This window comes from Myxine glutinosa, chromosome 5, assembly GCF_964187855.1.
Source record: "Myxine glutinosa chromosome 5, kmMyxGlut1.1, whole genome shotgun sequence".
Lineage (NCBI taxonomy): Eukaryota > Metazoa > Chordata > Myxini > Myxiniformes > Myxinidae > Myxine > Myxine glutinosa.
Window position 1 is genome coordinate 170035422 of NC_136265.1, and position 20518 is coordinate 170055939.

The 20518-nt window shown below is 44.8% G+C and overlaps 1 protein-coding gene across 2 annotated transcripts in view; it reads right to left on the reverse strand.

The window, feature by feature from the left end:
• The window catches only part of LOC137426750 (serine/threonine-protein kinase D1), a 156918-nt gene extending 138761 nt beyond the window's left edge, over positions 1 to 18157 (reverse strand). The window contains exon 1 of one of the 2 annotated variants that reach the window (XM_068115588.2): positions 17575 to 18157. In XM_068115588.2, coding sequence (XP_067971689.1) covers positions 17575 to 17868 — 294 coding nt within the window. In that variant the 5' untranslated portion in view covers positions 17869 to 18157. The remainder of the gene's footprint in view (positions 1 to 17574) is intronic. The other variant, XM_068115589.2, reaches the window with a different exon arrangement.
• Positions 18158 to 20518: the final 2361 nt, after the last annotated feature.

Sequence of the window (20518 nt, forward strand, 5' to 3'; positions counted from 1 at the left end):
TGAGTCTGGGAAGAGATTTAAAAAGATCTCCAAACAATTTGAAATCAATCATTTGACTGTCCGGAAGATCATCTACAAGTGGAGAAGATTCAAAACAACTGCCAACTTGTTCAGGCCAGGCCGCCCCAGCAAGTTCAGCCCAAGAGCAGACCACAAGATGCTGAAAGAAGTCTCTAAGAACCCCAGAATGGGCCTGGCCAGCTGACCTGGGCAGCTCACCATCATAGAATCCACTATGAATTCTTCATTGTACCAGAGGGTGCTTGAGGATAATGTGAGGCCATCTGTCGGAAAGTTGAAGCTCAACCGAAGGTGGACCTTGCAACATGACAATGACCCTCAACATACCAGTATATCCACCAAGGAATGGCTGAAAAGAAAGAAATGGAGGGTTCTGGAATGGTCAAGTCAAAGCCCGGATCTAAATCACATCAAGATGTTGTGGGGGGATTTGAAACGAGCTGTGCATGCAAGAAACACCTCAAACATTGCACAGCTGAAAGAATTCTGCATGGAGGAGTGGGCAAAAATTTCTCCCAGTCGATGTCAGAGACTCGTAGACAGTTATAAGAAACGCCAACTTGAGGTTGTTTCTGCGAACTGGGGCAATACCACCTATTAGAGCCAAGGGTGTACTTACTTTTTCCACATGCGAAATTTGCATTTACGTTTATTTAAATTATACAATGGACTACAAAATGTAAATGTTTCATGATATTTGTTATATTATATCACCTTCATCTATCAATATTGTTGAAACTAGGACGTGCCCGTACGTGGGTGCCCGTACGTGCGTGCAAAAAAACATGCGGGCAAACAACAACAACAAAAAAAAACTTTGAAACCACGTGGCAGTAACGACCACAGAACCCCCCCCCCCTCTATTTACATGAAATGGTTTGGTCCATTCGCAACGACCACAGAACCCCCCCCCCCCCCCTCTATTTACATGAAATGGTTTGGTCCATTCGCAAAGCCAAAGCGAACGGCGAACGGCTAAATCGCCATAGCTCGGTAACTACTTGTCCGATTAATATGAAACCTTGAAAAGGCACATCCTCGGGTCCCCAGCAATATACCTGGCAAGTTTCAAGTATATCGGACCCGTGGTTGTCGAGAAACAGCGGTCACAGACACACAGACACACATACACACAGAGATTACTGGAATTATAGATAGATTTGTTGAAATGAAGATCAAATAGCTGTATGTTGAAATATATTGAAAAAGTCAAAACTTTACATGGGGTGTACTTACTTTTTCACATGACTCTATATGATTGTACCTGAGTTGCTGTTTTGTCATGGTTTTCACCAATCATATTGCAGACAATTATTTTGCACAAATGTATTTGTAATATACGTGATATTACATTTTATAAACAATTGAGGTTGAAAAAAAAAAAATTCAAAACAAATTTCTTTTTTTTAAATACCCTTCGGCCATACCCACGGGAGAGATCGGTGCATATCAGAAGTTTTTGTACGATTTCACAAAAGTTTGAGGGAGTAGTTCAGTGACAACACAATACAAGACAGACACTGCACAGATATATATATATATTGTGTTGCAGTTTTTAGAACCTTCACTTTATCAAATTTAGTATTAAAATCCTTATAAATAACCCCTGTGTACATTTCCCCTTAATTGGCTGTTAATTGAAATAAGTGCACCTTAGTCCATGTACTAATCCATGTACTTGTACATGGACTAGTTAGCTAGTCCATGTACAAGCACGTAGCCAATCATAGAACCTCTCCATAGTTATATCATTATTCTGTGTTTCAGTTAAGGCTATGTTCCCACTAGTCGATCTTTCGTTGCACCAAATCAAATAAGAAAGATCCCCTTTTCGATTGCCCCAAAGCCTACATCGCCAGCAGCATTCCCCTCCATTACGCACGTGGTCAGCTCGGAGAAGAAGGGCGTGGCCCGCCCATCGTCATCAAAAGGTGGAGCCAGAAAGCCCTTACGACCAACCAGGAATCGGTGGGCATGGCTTGGTAGGGCATGACCAGAAACATCGAGCAGGTTCGTGAAGGTTCCAAGGCGTGGCCATATAACCCGTTACGGGAAGCCCCCACGGCAGATGAGAGAGAGGAGAGAGCTTCAGAGACGCGCGCGCAGATGAGGAGAGATATACGTCCCGCCGCGCAACAGATTGGCAAGCAGCTTTCGAGGCAGACGAGTAAGGAGGGACCTGTTGCTGCAGAAAGCCCTGCCGTGTGGAGCCGCCGACTGTTTGCTTCCGAACTGTTAACTTGGAGCGGACCTCTCTGCTGCGCATTTTGCCCGGACCTTCCTGCCCTGTGCCCCACCTGAATCTTCTCCTTCCAGCCATTCATTGCTGCCTGCAATTTCCTTTTGTCGTGTAAATCCATGGTCTGTCCTCTGTGTTGTCTGGGGTATAAGTTAAGCTTGTATAAGGATTTGCACTGTGTATCTGCTCCTTCTGTAAATGACCTTCGTTTCTTCTTTTCTTTGGTTTGTGTCAATAGTAGTTAATAAATATCTGTTCTTTCTTACCTTTGGTTTCTTCTTTCTCATCCGATCGCTTTAGAGATTTCCCCATTGAGTTCCTGTGGTGCGATTTCGGCCACCGCTTCGCAATCGGGTTAGTCATTGTTAACGGCCCGCGCCGCAGATCGCTCGCTCGGTGCAATCAATCAATTACGCTGCGGCACGGGCGGGAGCATTTCCTCGCTGACGGCCGGTGGTAATACTTAGGTATTAAGACTAATTGGGCTTACGACCCTACGTACCATCGGCCATCAGTGACGTCATACTTCCAGGACCGGCGGAGACGGCCAGCTTAACAGGACAAGGGGATTAACCCCCCTCCTCCTTGCTAACGGGAGTGCCGTCCCCCGGAATCCCTAACAATATATATATATATATATATATATATATATATATATATGTACATATATACACATATATATATATATATACATATATATATATATACACATATATATATATATATACGTATATATATATATATACGTATATATACGTATATATATATATATATATCTATATATATATATATATATTGTTGCGAATATGGAATTTGGCCTCCATATCCGCTTGTAAATATTCCCCTATTTCCCCAATACTCCCCAACTATCCCCAATCCCCCATTCCCTAGTCCCATTGTCTGTAAACAACACTCTGTAGAACCGACCTTCCCCTCTTTCCCCCATTAAATGTCGTGCCCAGGTCCACCGCATCTCACGTAGACAACTTTCGGACATCTTGCTAGTTATTCTTAGTCTATGTCAGTTAAGGACTCGTTTCCATTAATTCTGACTCTTCGTTGCACCAGAATGTGATTATATGGCACCAGTAGTGAGTTTAGGACCTTCCCATACCTCCTCCCATCTTCTTCCCCAAACAACAACAACAACAACTACAACTACAACTACAAACAACAACTACAACAACGGCGCTGCGCGGGGGAGTGTGCGTCCTCACACCGGCTCGGTTAGCCGCCATTGACGATGCGCTCCGACGGGGTTACCACGAAGGGGCTCCTTGTCAGCCCCTCGTCAAGGGCGGAGCCGGTAACCCCCCCGCACGCACCCAATGAGAAGCAACGTGCCGATTCCATCTGGGGCGGAGCTAACGAGCCGAGGGCGTGTCACTCCCCGCCGGATATACGCGGCCACTTACCGGACGTGACGTCAGATGCGCCCCCAGCTTGAAGAAGAGCAAGTCACTACCTCCGAGCGCTGCGACCTCCCCGCATCTCTAGACCGGACCGGGTCGATCCTGCCCTGAGCCCAGGTGCACCTGGAGCCATCGATTCTGCCTTTCCTTGCCATCAATCCCCGTGTGAGTCAGTTTTTGTCCCGTTTATCTGTCGTCTGTTGGGGTTAATATAAGTGTGTCTAAGTGCCTGTCTTTCTATGATGTCCCTCTTGTAGTTGTAATCTAACCTTCCGCCATAATATAACCTCCTCCGGAGGTCTTGAGAACTGAACCCTTGGTGTCGTGTCATTTGAATCCCAGCCGTGTGTCCTTTTCCGTCATTGACCTAGCGTAGCGCGACTCGGCAACGTTCGAGTATAATCGGGTAACTTGTGCAGACGTGGTCATACCAAACCGCTCAGTAAACTAACATCCACCACCGCGTCTGTAACAATATATATATATATATATATATATATATATATATATATATATATATATATTGTTACGGACACGGCTTAAGATGTTATGATGGGCCGAGCGGAATGGCCGCCGTGTTCGCACAGTTTACCCGATTCTTCCCCAACTCACCCGATTCCACCCGACGTTGACCAAGTCGCGCTATGCTAAATCAATGAAGGAAAGGACACAACGGCTGGGATAAATGAAACGACACAAGGGGTACAGTTCTCAAGACCTCCGGAGGAGGATATAATTGGTGGTGGAGAAAAGGGGTAGATTACAAGGTATGAGGTAAAGCACAGAAGAGATAGGCACTTAGACACAATCTTATCTTATCCCCGACAGACCACAGACAAACGGAACAAGACTGACTTACACAGGGATTGATGGCAGGGAAAGACAGGCAGTCGATAGCGCAAGGTGCACCTTGGCTCAGGGGCAGAATCAAACACGGTCCGGTCCAGAGATGCGGGGAGGTATTGCAGCGCTCGGAGGTGGCGTCCTTCTTCTCCAAGCTGAGGGCGCATCTGACGTCACCTCCCTCTTCCTGCGCATGCTCAGCGGGGAGTGACACGCCCCCGGCTCATTGGCTCCGCCCCCGATGGAATCGGTCCGCCGCTTCTATTGGGTGCGGGGAGTTACCGGGCTCCGCCCTTGACGAGGAGCTGACAGCGAGCCCCTACGTGGTAACCCCGTCGAGCACATGCTCGATGGCGGCTAACCAAGCCGGAGTGAGGACGCGCACTCCCCGCGCCGCTGCCGTTGTTGTTGCTGTTGTTGTTGTTGTTGTTGTTGCTGAACCGTGAGGAAGAGCTGCGGGGAGGTATTGGGAGGTCCTAAACTTCCTAACGGTGCCATACAATCACATTCTGGTGCAACGAAGAGTCAGAATTAATGGAAACGAGTCCTTAACTGACATAGACTAAGAATAACTAGCAAGATGTCCTATAGTTGTCTACGTGAGATGCGGTGGACCTGGATGCGACATTTAATGGGGGAAATAGGGGGAGGTCGGGTCTACAGAGTGTTGTTTACAGAAAATGGGACTAGGGAATGGGGGATTGGGGATAGTTGGGAAGTATTGGGGAAATAGGGGAATATTTACAAGCGGATATGGATGGAGGCCAATCTCATATCCGCAACAATATATATATATATACACAGACTTGGCATTTAATATGGAATTTTTTTTTGTGGGGGTGAACTTACTTTTCAAGATGACTTCGAACCAAAAGTTCATTGGAATTACGTTGAAATTATTCTAGATTTTGTTAATGTGACCTTTAAAAGAAACAAAAACCACATTTGACATTTCGAAGCAAATAAATTGATCCTTCAAAGTGATGGAAACTGATATCGAACTCAATTCACGGACAGTACTGTGTTAAACTTCTGTACGTTTTCCAGAAGTATCTCTCTATTTTGCACATTAGCCAAAAAAAATTTCAACAAAAACAAAAGCTAAATTATGACTGGGATTACGGACAGTAAAATTACAGTTCAGTACTTCGTGTAACCCCCACGAGCATTCAGGGGAGCACGTACACGTCGAGGCATGCTGTTCACGAGATTTGCCAAGGTTTGGACAGGAATCGCTTGCCATGCAGTGACGATAGCCTGCTGCAATTCACGCACAGAGGTCGGCTGCTGGTCCAAGTTGTCGATTTGACGCGTTAATTCTGCCCACAAGTTATCTATCGGATTCATATCCAGGGACATGGCAGGCCACTCCATATGCTCTACACCACGGTCAGCAAGAAAGTGTTGGATCATGCGAGCACGATGAGGCCGTGCATTGTCATCTTGGAAGACAAAGTTTCCTCGAAAGGCTGCATGAGCAAATGGAAGCAATGTTTCTTCCAGAATGACCCTGTACTTGAACTGGTTCAGGTTTCCATTCAGAACAACCAGGTCAGTTTTTCCCCCGCCATGAAAAGCAGCCCAAACGGTCACCCCACCACCTCCAGCTTGGACTCTTGGCACTATACAATCTTTGTTGTAGGCTTCATGCACTTGTCTGCGCACTCGGGCGCGGCCATCTTGACGATAGACCCAAAATCTAGACTCATCACTGAAGGTCACGTGATTCCAGTGTCCTGGCTGCCATTGACGGTGCTCTCTGGCCCACTGCAATCGGCGCTGGCTGTGTTGTCTGGTCAGGCGTGGCTTTCTCAGGGGACGCCTGGCACGATAGCCTGCTTGAACCAGTCGTTGGTTGACTTTGCTTTCTGGATACAGGCACATTTGTCAGTTGCTGCCACTCAGCCCTAAGCCGATTAGCTGACTTGGTACGGCCATTGCAGACGAACCGGTGCAGCTGGCGATCATCTCTCCTTGTGGTTCTGCGTGGACGTTCTGGCCTCGGTATTGGAGTAGGGACACCCCTCTGAGCATTTCGTTTCAGGATCTTTGACACCTGACCTTGAGTGATGCCATACTGCCGAGCAATAGCACGCTGTTTCATGCCAGAATTTCGTAAAGCCACCACTCCATGACAAACAGCATTATCAAGTTGACGGACCATCCCCAGAGGAAGCGGCAATAACTTTTGTGGACGTGCAGCAGTTGTTTTCCACTAATACAGAACGCAACAACCCTTATATACCCGATTGTGAAGCCAATCGTCAAATATACCTGTCCTTACATTTTGTCACGCCACCTGTGATATAATCCTGTTATTGACTTCTTGCTGCGAAAGACAATCAGTGACATGGTTCTTTCAACAAAGACATCACCGAAGGGTAAAAGAAACTCACCAGATTGATGTACTGAGTTCAGAAAGTAAACCCGTCAAGAAAAAATATATATTCCATATTAAATGCCAAGTCTGTATATATATATGTGTAATATATATATATATATATATATATATATATATATATATATATATATATATATATACAGTGGTACCTCGGCTTACGAGTGCCCCAACGTACGAGTTTTTCGGGATACGAGCCGTCGCTCGGGCGGTTTGTTGCTTTGGGATACGAGCCGAGATCCGATGTACGAGCTCAAAAAATTTATTTTTTTGAATTTTCCGGTTGTGGCTTCCGGTTCCGGTCACGCGGTTATCTTGCCGTGAAAGCATCTCTGCTTGGATATAAAACACGCAATCGTCGAAATACATGAGCGAGGAATCTCCTTGCTCCAGCCGGTGACGTCATCGGCGGGGATCCCCGCCTCCAGAGTAGCTGGTCACGTGACCGCCAAAGCGTGTCGCGCGTGCGGGTATAATGAGCTACACCTGTGGATCACGTGACCACGGAAACACGCCTCGCTTGAGAGGCATGGCTTTCGGTTTGCGTTTTGCTTTATAAGGCGCGATAAATGGGCTTTTGAGTGTTAGCGGTTCATGGCGTTGACGGTTCATGGCGGTTCATGGCGGTTGACGGTTCATGACGGTTCATGACGGTTCATGGCGTTGACGGTCAAAAACCCATTACATCAATTTTACCAGGCACTGTACAGTAAGTACAGTGGACACCAAATGCACGGTGGAAGGCTAGAAGTAGAAGATCGTCCAAGACAAGTGAGAATAAGCCATACTTTGGAGGAGATGACGTCATTCGCTGGTCCGATAACCAAAGATGTGGTATAAAAAACCAGGTGAGCTAACAATGCAGCAATGAAGGAATTCGGCCAAGGCACCGGCACACAACGACCTACCTACATCGAAAGACTCAATGCCAATGGTGACAGAAGCCAAGACGGCCGGCTTAAACACCGCCGAAAGACCACGGTGTACCAACTTACGATGCAGAACATCTTGCACTTAATATGATGACAACAGGTGCCATCCTCTGACGTACCATTACAGGTACAGGTACAGTACACGTGAGCACAGAGCAAAAGTTCACTGAAACCGAGATTAAGAAAAAAGAAAAAACACCTCGTGGTCCGTGCTCGATATCCGAGTTTCAATCTTTTCAAACACATGATGCTCTCGGTCACGGTATCTCCTGCGAGCTGCTTCTCCTTCAACCACACAAACAACAACTTCTCCATATCTTCATGGATAGAGGTCCGGAGCTTTGAAATAATCGTAACGCCCTTGGCTGGCGTTATAGCCTTTATGGACTCCTTCTGCTTCAAAATCGTACATATCGTAGAAGGAGTACGATCGTACTGCCTTGCCAAGTCGACAACACGCACACCTCACCTGGCATGCTCTTCTCCTCTGCTTAATAAAACCAGTTTATTTCTTTACATTCTCTTGTATTATGTACAGTATATACGAGGTCGTGCTTGTTTATACATTATTTGTTATTTATAAAGTACATTTTTGTTATTTAAAAGCACCTAACAAAAAAAATTGGTGTTTTTTTTTTGAGGCTGGAACGGATTAATAGCATTTCAATGCATTTGAATGGGAAAATTTGCTTTGACTTACGAGCGATTTGGCTTACGAGCTCCGTCACGGAACGGATTAAACTCGTAAGCCGAGGTACCACTGTATATATATATATATATATATATATATATATATATATATATATATATATATATATATATATATATATATATATATATATATACAGTGGAACCTTGACTTACGAGTGCCCCAACTTACGAGTTTTTCGAGATACGAGCCGTCGCTCGGGCGGTTTATTGCTTTGAGATGCGAGCCGAGATCTGAGTTACGAGCTTTCGCCACCCGGTCACGTGGTTATCTTGCCGTGCAAGTACAGTATCTCTGTCGTATAGCGCTGCATTTTTGTTTTCGCATGTTGGTTATTTTGAGTTTACGCAGCCAGGTGGGTTCTGGTCACGTGGTTATCTTGCCGTGCAAGTACAGTATCTCTGTCGTATAGCGCTGCATTTTTGTTTTCGCATGTTGGTTATTTTGAGTTTAAGCCGCCAGGTGGGTTCCGGTCACGTGGTTATCTTGCCGTGCAAGTACAGTATCTCTGCCGTCAACTTGTTCAGAGTGCCGGCGATAGCTCGCCTTCTCTTTGTGGAAAACACGGTACTGAGAAGAAGAAGAGGATGATGTGCTTGGATATAAAACACGCAATCGTCGAAAAACATGAGCGAGGTGTCGAGGAGGACGTATATAACGGCAGAGGAGAAGAGCATGCCAGGCCACAACTTGTGGATATAAAACACGCAATCGTCGTGTTTTATATAAAACTTGTGCTTGGATATAAAACACGCAATCGTCGAAAAACATGAGCGAGGTGCCGAGGAGGACGTATATAACGGCAGAGGAGAAGAGCATGCCAGGCCACAACTTGTTCAGAGTGCCGGCGATAGCTCGCCTTCTCTTTGTGGAAAACACGGTGAGATCCTTAACATCCAACAACTAATGGGACGCAAACGGGGCGCCCAGTTTAGCGGTACACACATTGATGAATCACCCTGCCTGTGATTCACCCATGACAGGTTATAGCTGGGTCGGGATTCAAACCCAGGCTGGACAGTTTAGAGTCAAGTGTGCGTACCTCCAGTCCAGGCCATCCTGCCAACTTGTATGCTGCATACAGGTGAAATATAAAGCGCGAGATATTTTTATATATACTGTATATTTTAAAAAAAATTGGTGTGGTTTTTGGCGGGCTGGAACGGATTAATAGCATTTCAATGCATTTTAATGGGGAAATTTGATTTGAGAAACGAGCAATTTGAGTTACGAGCTCGGTCACAGAACGAATTAAACTCGTAAGTCAAGGTTCCACTGTATATATATATATATATATATATATATATATATATATATATATATATATATATATATATATATATAGATATACATATACATATAGATATACATATACATATATATGAGGCAAAATATCTCTTGATTGCGATGTTGCATAATGGACAAAAATTATCGCATACTGGACATCAATTTTTATCCCAAACTTACCGATTGCGATGATCAGTGTGACAAGGTTTTTCAAATACACTTCATTCGATGAAATATCGGCAAAATTAGAGGTACTATTAATAATTCTCACGTGCACTGCACTCACATGTGGTCTGTGGGAATGCAGAGAACTTGTGAACACATGAACCAAAATGTGAAAACGATTGGTTGATTACGATTTACAATTTGATGATCACGCCTGAGCTCTGTCCTAAAGAACCTATACATTCTTACGATAAATCTTGGTGGCGTTGGACTGATGATATTTTATTGCCAGTATGGTACATGACAAGGCCTACATCGGTGAGGGACAATAATGCCCATGTAGACTATTCTGGAGAATGAGTTATAAGAAGTTATTCAGAGTTATAATGAGTCTCGTCTACGAGCTATGTTCAGTGATGTAAACAAAATCACGGGCTCACACAGTTCTCTCATTTTGGTTTCGCACAGTTTCCTGGTCAAGTTTATTTATTCAAAATATGCAAATGAGCTTTTGGGTGTATTCCATATACGACAGCGGTGAAAATAAAGCATACCAGCAGACGGCACAGGCAAATACTTAGTGGGCCCTTGGTAAATTATTATTAAAACTTAATTTAATCAATCATAATAACAATGGAATTGAACTTTTCTGAAAGTTAACTTGCAGGTAGATATTAGAAATATAATTATATCAATGAATACAAGACACCCTCATAAGAGTAAAGTGCATCCAAATATGACCATTTACATCGATTGAAATAAATCAGAAAAATGAGTCAGAAAAGACACTCTCGATTTGGCTTCGCACCTGCGGAAAAAAAATGGAGAATGGGGCAGAAAGTCGAGAAGAGAGTGTTCCTGATGCAGCAGGAGGAAGACAAGTTAAGGCGGATGAGAGGAGTGTGTGCCCTCGTGTTCGGCCGGCACATCAGCAAGCTCCGCTGGCTATTTATGCTCTGCACGTTTCACTCCTACATATGCCAAATGTCAAGTTGCTACGTATTTTTCACTACAACAAATGCCAAAGGCCAAGATCTTAGTTGCCAAGTGCTTTTGGAAGAAAGATGGTCAAGTTTGAAGAAGTTGCCGTGCTTCTTTAAAATCATACATTTTGGCAAAAAACACCAAGTTGCATATTTGTGGTAGTTGAGAATACAAGGCTTAGATTCTTTCCAGTATCAGTGTTAAGGCTGTGCACTTCTAACATAGACAAGTGATGATGAAGTTCAGTCCAAATAAATATCTTGCTGTTCTTTAATAAATGAGCATTTTCTGTCTCACTCTATTAAACAAAGGCTGGTTGATGTGTTTGGGACTTTCCAATGATCAGTGTATGCAGAAATATCCATTTTCCAAACTTGAATAGCATAGAAAAGAAGTTTTACAATTTTCCTTTTATTGTTCTTGTTTTTTTTGGGGGGGTGGGGGGTTTCTGGGAACCAAAAAAAAAAAAATCACCATTACAAAAAAATGGGTTCCTGGCAGATCACCCTAAAAAGTCGATGTGGAGCCCTGCATTAAGTATATAAAATAAATTGGGAAATTGAAAAGATATTAATTTTTGCGATGCAAGAAACAGTTTGTGGAAATTTGTACAGTAAAGAATGATAAATTATTGAAGTAATCAACACTAGTTACATTAATGCAAATGACAAGAAACCACAATAAAAGTTGCAAATGAGTGAATGTGTGAAATTACTTTTCCATCAGCTTATTTCCTTACTTGAAAGGCTACGAGTGGTCACAATGGCACCGAGTAAGCAACTTTCAACAGAGCGGCGTGTGATGATCCCAACTCTTCGAGAAAAAGGGCACACCATGAATAAAATAGCAGAAAAGCTGATGATTTCTGACAATGGTGCGAGGCACACTTTGCAAACGTCTGAAAGAAACTGGCTCTGTACAAAGACAGGAATTTGCAAGACAACACCAAGATTGGGTGACTGAACAATGCAATCAGGTACTCTGGTCTGATGAATCGAAGTTTGAACTTTTTCGATCTAAGACGCCAGTTTGTACACTTAAGGCCTGGAGAATGTTACGACATGCAAAAGTTTGCAGCTGACTGATACACACAGGGGAGGCTCTGTGATTGTCTGAGGTTATGACTGTCTGTGACTATCTGGGGCTTTGGATGTAGGAAAGCTTGTTAAAAATCAATGGGGTGTGAACAAAAGATAAGTACAAGCAGATACTGCAGATACTGCAGCAACATGCAATTCCTAGTGTAAATCGTTTAATCGGAAGAGGACTCGATTTCCAACCAGATAATGATCCCAAACACACTCCCACTATAGTAAAACAGTATTTGGAGAAGTAGGTTCTGATGCTCTCCAAGTGTTAGAATAGCCACCCCAGAGTCCCATCAAGGCCATATGGGATTACCTGGAAACAGAGAAGAATGGGAGGAGCCCAACTAACTTTACAGAACTGTGGAATGTATTACAGGTTATTTGGCAAAACGTTCCTGTAAGAGTACTTCAGTACTATACAGGAAGCATGGGTAAAAATGATGGCACTTGAGAATTCAAAGGGTGGACACACACAAAGTATTGACTGATGCTATAAAATGGAATGTGTTGAAACATACACCACCAGTCAAAAAGTTAGGTACACCCAACATAATGTGTTTAATGTGCAAAATTAACATAGAAGGTAAACAAAACTCTTACCAAAGATATATCTGCATATCTACTGATAATATATTGTGCTTCAATGCATCTTTCTTGTGCAAAACGTAGGTTTGTAACTATAACAGGCAATTGTAACTTTGAGAAAATGAGGCTGATCCTAGAGACAAATTGCAAAACAAATTACAAGTGTCAGTAAATGCAGTTGCTTGTGCCGTTAACCCTTTGAGTACAGCATTTTTTTGATAAAAATACCCCCAGTAAGGGATTAATTTGGCGTTTTGGTACGGGAATGCATCCACGTACTGACGATCTATTTGTAGGTATAGTCGATGACGTGTAGCAACATCATCCGAACACAAAACTTTTTCACGGGTTGCGGCACTGGACATCATCCGCACTCAAAGGGTTAAACGACATAACGAAACTGGTAAAAATGCCGATAGAAAACGTTCTGGTCGACTAAGATTCACAACAGAATCGCAGGGCAAGTAATCCGAGTCACCAGTCTGTGCAACAGACGTCTTACAGCATCGGAAATTAGAGCCCAGCTAAACAGCTCCAGCATTGCAACTGTGTCAAGGCCTTTTCTCAAAGTTACAATTGCCTGTCTTTTTTCTGGCATTAGCCGAGCTTTGGCACCCATGTTCATGCAATCTGAAACACAAAAACACTCATTAGATTGTATGGCTGGCCTTTCTGTAAACATTATTTGCAACACCTGGCAATAATAGACATTGCACGTGATGAAGAAACTAAGCACAAGCATTCATTCCATACAGAGCAGAGTATTTGTAAACAGTTTTTGCTCCTGAGATGAAACATCAATAACATTAACTTCGCGTTTCAGTTTGGATTTAGTATTGCACTTTTCGACCTATTTCCAAAAATTGCTTTAAACCTACGTTTCGCACAAGAAAGATGCATTGAAGCACAATATATTAATTATCAGTAGATAAGCAGATATATATTTGGTAAGAGTTTTGTTCACATCTTATGTTCATTTTGCACATTAAACACACTAGCAATGGTACCCGCCATATGGGTGGGGCTTCAATTGGGAGGCCCAAATGAAAAGGCAAAATATCAGAAATTGAAGGCTTTTTAAAAATTTCAAACGATTCATATAAACATCCGTTGAATCATATCGCACGCAAATCATCAAAATCTAAACAGTACATGACACCCATTTTGAAAAAAAGATTGAATTCTGCAAAACGGAAGCGTCCGCTACACGTCTTTCTCAATCGCACATTTATGTGTGAAGAGTGTGCGCCGAATCTGTAACACGGAAGCGGCCGCCACACCTGTTTCTCAGTCGCTTTGCACATGCTGCCATGTTACTTCGGAGCCGCACGTTTATATAGGAAGAGTTTGTCAGGAGTCGATCTACTCTCTCTCTCCTGGTACGTAGAATAAACAGTATTTGTAGAATTTCAACAAAAGCCACATCACTGTTCATATCGGTAAATATTATTCCGTCGTGTTTGGAAAAACTGGAAAATTGGAAGATTGGAAAACTTGAAAAATTGGAAAAACAATATGGCCTATTTTACTCCCAGGGGTCCCAGGAATACCCACCCAAAATATCGTTGCGATTGGTTGAGCCGTTTTTGCGGTACCTTCGAACTGACGGACAGACAGACAGACATTTGGTGAATTACAGTAAGATCATGTTGGGTGTACATAAACTTTTGACTGGTAATGTACATGACTATTTGTTTCATGGAAGAAATGTATTGAACCTAGATTGTTTGTACTCAGGGTGTGCATGTGGATGTTCTACCAAGTTGGGATGGCCACCTCCAACTTCATGATGCTTCCTCCTCCCTCCCACCACCCACTCCCTTGTCACTTCTGCAGATGTAGAGAGAGAGCGTTTCGAGAAAAATAACAACTTGCTCAACACTGCCACAAACTACACTGCCATGGCTTTAAACACTTTAATAAACTATTCTGCTCAACATCGGTCAGCCTTTTTCCTATCCTCATCATCGACCATGTTTGTATCAGTCAGTCCGCTTCTTGTACTGCTTCACCACATTGACACAAAATCAGAGCTCAGGTTTCCCTCTTCAAATGCCCAAAGTGAAAGTCTAGTCAAGATAAACAAAAATATGACGGAGGTTTTTCCTCTGTTTTGACAGTTGTTACTCACGTGCTACTTCTGGTGACCTTCGTGAATATTGCAGTATGAGCAATGGCGACTTAAGGCACTGGGGAAAACAAGCCACTTTGCAAAAGCAAATGGCTGCGCATTTATTCGTATAAAAGTTTTGCTCAAACATAATTTGCTGAAGGACATAAGAAGTGGATTACAATTTCCTTCTCCAAAAGCATGAAGATATATCTGGGGCACTTACAGACTCGTTTTCCATTGCCACATAAAAAGCCAAATCTTCTACTCCACACCCACGCCCAACGAAGCCACATTTGAAGCAAAAACAGAGCGCAAGAAAACATTTCAAAACTCATCCGTTACAGCAGGTACACAACACGTGGCAAGGCTCGTAAAGATAATGGTGGGCACCGACTATCGCAGCGTTGCAACAGGACATGCAACATCCACCGTGACGTCCAGAATCGTAAATACTATGGGAATTCAAGCCGCTTGACGTCACAGTCAGTCAAAGGGAGGTTACGGCAAGCAAGAACAATCGTTGGCAATTTATGCCATGAATCGCTGCCTTGCATCGAACTAAAGGGATTCTGGAGATGTTGAGTATTTACATGGCTGGAATGTGTGTACAAAACCCATAACTTGCAACCAAAACAAGTGACTTATTGTCAACAGCACAGGTTAAATAAAGTTTTGGAAAATAGAGAGGTCCCAAATTCAGACGTGTGTTCTATTAAGACCAAGGTATTCTGTGGGTGTGCAGCTTGTGACAAAGAAACGGCGTTCTGATCAGAAATGCTCCCCAAAAACTGACCCGGAGGGACCATGGCATAACAGGTAACACTCCCATGTCAATCATTACAGAATGAAAGATGCACAGTCCACATCACACTGTATGTGAATTTGCTCATTGGGTTGGGGGTGGAAGGTGTGGATGTGGGACAGACAGGATAGGCCTATTGACCTCTTCCCATGTTGTGTGTTCTTGTGGGTCATTGGGTTGGGGATTGGGGTGGATGTGGCACAGGTAGGATGGACCTGTTGGCCATTTCCCACTGTTTTCGTTGTGGGTGGTTGGGGTTGGGATTGGGGTTGTGGTTGGGATTGGGGTTGGGGTGGATGTGGCACAGGCAGGATGGACCTGTTGGCCATTTCCCACTGTTTTCGTTGTGGGTGGTTGGGGTTGGGATTGGGGTTGTGGTTGGGATTGGGGTTGGGGTGGATGTGGCACAGGCAGGATGGACCTGTTGGCATTTTCCCACATCGTTTTCCTTGTGGGGGGTTGTGGTTGGTGTTGGGGTGGATGTGGCACAGGCAGGATGGACCTGTTGGCCCTTTCCCACATTGTTTTCGTTGTGGGTGGTTGGGGTTGGGGTTGGGATTGGGGTGGATGTGGCACAGGTAGGATGGACCTGTTGGCCTTTTCCCACATCGTTTTCCTTGTGGGTGGTTGTGGTTGGTGTTGGGGTGGCTGTGGCACAGGCAGGATGGACCTGTTCGCCTTTTCCCACATAGTTTTCCTTGTGGGTGGTTGTGGTTGGGGTTGGGGTGGATGTGGCACAGGCAGGATGGACCTGTTGGCCCTTTCCCACATTGTTTTCGTTGTGGGTGGTTGGGGTTGGGATTGGGGTGGATGTGGCACAGGTAGGATGGACCTGTTGGCCTTTTCCCACATCGTTTTCCTTGTGGGTGGTTGGGGTTGGGGTGGATGTGGCACAGGCAGGATGGACCTGTTGGCCCTTTCCCACATTGTTTTCGTTGTGGGTGGTTGGGGTTGGGGTTGGGATTGGGGTGGATGTGGCACAGGCAGGATGGACCTGTTGGCCATTTCCCACTGTTTTCGTTGTGGGTGGTTGGGGTTGCGATTGGGATGGATGTGGCACAGGCAGGATGGACCTGTTGACCTTTTCCCACATTGTTTTCCTTGTGGGTGGTTGGGGTTGGGATTGGGATGGATGTGGCACAGGCAGGATGGACCTGTTGGCCTTTTCCCAAATTGTTTTCGTTGTGGGTGGTTGGGGTAGGGGTTGGGATTGGGGTGGATGTGGCACAGGCAGGATGGACCTGTTGGCCCTTTCCCACATCGTTTTCCTTGTGGGTGGTTGGGGTTGGGGTGGATGTGGCACAGGCAGGATGGACCTGTTGGCCCTTTCCCACATCGTTTTCCTTGTGGGTGGTTAGGGTTGGGGTTGGGGTGGATGTGGCACAGGCAGGATGGACCTGTTGGCCTTTTCCCACATCGTTTTCCTTGTGGGTGGTTAGGGTTGGGGTTGGGGTGGATGTGGCACAGGCAGGATGGACCTGTTGGCCTTTTCCCATATCGTTTTCGCTGTGGGTGGTTGGGGTTGGGGTTGGGATTGGGGTGGATGTGGCACAGGCAGGATGGACCTGTTTGCCCCCTGTCGAGTTTTCCTCAAACACGAACAGCTCAGGTTAGTATACGGCTGCAGGTGTCTCCGGCTGGAAAGAAAACCAGCTGCGTCTATGTCTTACACATAAATAGAACACGAGTTTCAGACAAAGCAACGTTTTTTTTTTTGAAAAGACAAAAAATTCTGAAAGCAACCTCGATGGTCATGAGGAAAATGATGGGAAATTAGGAATTCATTAAAGGGCAATCGGGGCAACAAGTGGGGGAGAAATAATGAATAAACCCCAACTTTACTCACAATAACAGTCAAAGAGAAGTTTAAAAGTTTCATAAGTTCGTACGAAGCAGCTCGTGAACATCACCAACACGAAACCAATGGAGGCACGGACAGGACGTTTAGACGGCGGACAAACCCGTGCAGACAATGCCCCCCTCACTACGTCCGTACCTTCTGATCGACCACACAGCAAGCGAGCTCCTTGACCGCGGCCAGGCCCAGATCACCGGGATCCAGGGCCACGGACTCCCGGGCGAGGCCGATCTGCAGCTGGAAGGAGACGCCGCTCAGAGAGTCCCGGGTCGGGCCGTCCGGAGTTAGGCAGAGCAGGCCGCCGTTATTGGCCGGTACGGGGATCGATGGGGACGGAGGAGGTGAGGAGGCCGGCGGGGGGACCTGTGCTGCGGGTCCGGCCCCGGCGGGAGCCGCGACGGAGGCCCGGACCGCTGGACCTGCGGCCGCCATGGCCGGGGCCCGGTTCGGCCTCGGTCTCCCGGTGCCACCAAAACCGCTGCACTCAAACTCCCGCCTCTTCCTCAACTACGAGCCTCGCTCCGGCTCACCTCGTGCCCCCCACCTCGCCCCTCCACCCCCCGACCACTCCACAGCCAACAGCAACAACTTCCCTCGGCACGAACTCGCGCAATCTCCAAAACAATTAATATAAACAACTGGAACCACGACTGCACCGAGAGGTGTGCACGGACAACGTTTGATGGACATCAGCCAGGGCCGGAGGCGGGGCAGGGGGAGTGGCCGGGCCGGGGGCGGTAGCGGAACCGAAGGCGGAGCCGAGGCGGGGGTTTCAAGAGGAAGATTAAAAGTCGAACTACGGGTACGGGCGCACCAGGAGGCCCGAGCCGTCTGGGCCTGGGGCCGGGTGGACGGGACAAGACAGGAAGGAAATGAAGTGTAACACCGGGAGAGAAGAGAGGAGGATGTGAATATGTAGGATCGAAGAAAACGATGACGTGGATGTGAGAAAGATGTGGAGGTTATAACATAGAAGAAGAAGAAAAACGGAGCACACGCAGCGAGCGACGCGTTCCCACTGCGACTTTCAACATCATTCATTGTTGGTTCTTTCTCACTTATATCTTTTCCCGCGCGATTCGGAAAACGCCGCGTGCGCCACTTCCTTGTAGATTTTTTTCCCCCCTTTTCCAACGCAGAGAGATCACGGAAAGTTTCCATTTCTCTTTCACACGGCACAGTGTTTCTCTCCGGCCCCTTTTTACCGCCGTCCGCCAACATGTCAGCGAACCGCTCGTGTTCCAAGGGGGTCGTTTGGCCCGCCGCGGCCGTGTTGCATCCCAGGTTTAACTCCTTTCCCTTATTCCGCCTTTGCTCCACGGTGAGCTCGCTCGTTTCGATTAATCGTTTCTCTCCTTCACTTGCTCCTGCTCTGTGCAGGTGGTTACAAGTTTTTAATACGTACAATCACTTACTGTATAACCTGTACCAAGTGGCCTTGCGGCTTTTATAGGGTTCGAGGTTCACAAATGTGGAAAATATACAAAATGTGTATAAAAACGGCTCCAACGTTTTATTATTACTTGCAAAATCGAAGATTTTTCAAGTATATTGGTCGGTTGCGTTTGTGGTTCCGTCTGTAACTTGGCAAAGAAAAAAAAAAAATTTTGCAAGTATGTTGCTCACTCCGGTTTGTGTTTGTTTATTTATGTGTTTGTGTGTGTTTGGTACTTGGCAAAAAAAAAATAATAATTTGCAAGTACGTATATTGATCACTCCGGTTTGTGTGTTTGTGTTTGTTACTTGGCAAAAAATATATATATATATATTTGCAAGTATTCCGTTTTGTGTTTGTTTGTTTATATTTGTGTGTTTGGTACTTAACCAAAAAAAAAAAAAAAATTTGCAAGTATGTTAATCACTCCGGTTTGTGTGTTTGTGTGTTTGTCTGTCCGATCACTTATACTTGCCTACAGGACACAATTTTAAACCGATCTTCACGAAACTTTACCAAATGGAAGAGTTCGTGGTCCGACAAAATCCTATATATTTTTGGGGTCAAAAGGTCAACATAGGCCAAAGCTCAACCACTTCAAATTTCTAAAATCCTCAATTTTCATCCGATTGACTTGAAATTTGAATAGGATATACATATCGGCAAACTGAATTCAACCACCAACTATTTTTGAGATCAGCATAGGCCAAAAGGTCAACATAGGCCAAAGGTCAACAACCATTTCAAATTTCTAAAATCCTCAATTTTCATCCGACTTGAAATTTGAAGAGGATTTACATATCGGCTAACTGAATTCAACCACCAACTATTTTAGAGATTATCTTAGGCCAAAAGGTCAACATAGGCCAAAGGTCAACCACTTTTTTCAAATTTCTAAAATCCTCAATTTTCATCTGATCGACTTGAAATTTGAATAGGATTTACATATCGGCTTACTGAATTCAACCATCAACTATTTTTGAGATCAGCGTAGGCCAAAAGGTCAACGTAGGCCAAAGGTCAACCACTTTTTTTTGAATCTCTAAAATCCTCAATTTTAATCCGATTTTTTTTTTTGTTTTTTTTTTTGTATACAAGATCGAGGCTCGTGAAAGAGCGAACATTAATCACACAGAAAGACAAAAACCGACACATAAAACATATAACATCGGGAGCGCTAGACAAGATGGGGAGGGAGGGGGAAGGACACAAACACAACATTTGAGAGCAGGGACCGAGAGAACTGTGGGAGGGAGAGGGCTTTGGGGGGGAGGCATGGGAAGGGGGGGGGGTGGGAGAGGTATAAAACATATGGACACTGCCAGGACTTCCAGGAAAGAAGTTGGAATTTGAATTTGACTTGAAATTGACTTGAAATTTGAATAGGATTTACATATCGGCAAAATGAATTCAACTACCAACTATTTTTGAGATCAGCGTAGGCTAAAAGGTAAAGGTCAACCACTTTTTTTGAATTTCTAAAAGCCTCAATTTTCATCCGATTGACTTCAAATTTGAATTGGATTTTCATATCAGCTAACTGAATTCAACCACCAATTATTTGTGAGGTCAAAAGGATTCTCTATTGAGTGCCATTCTGCTTTGTTCTCTTTTGCCAAGTGTCGCTCTATGAGTGATTTTTCATTT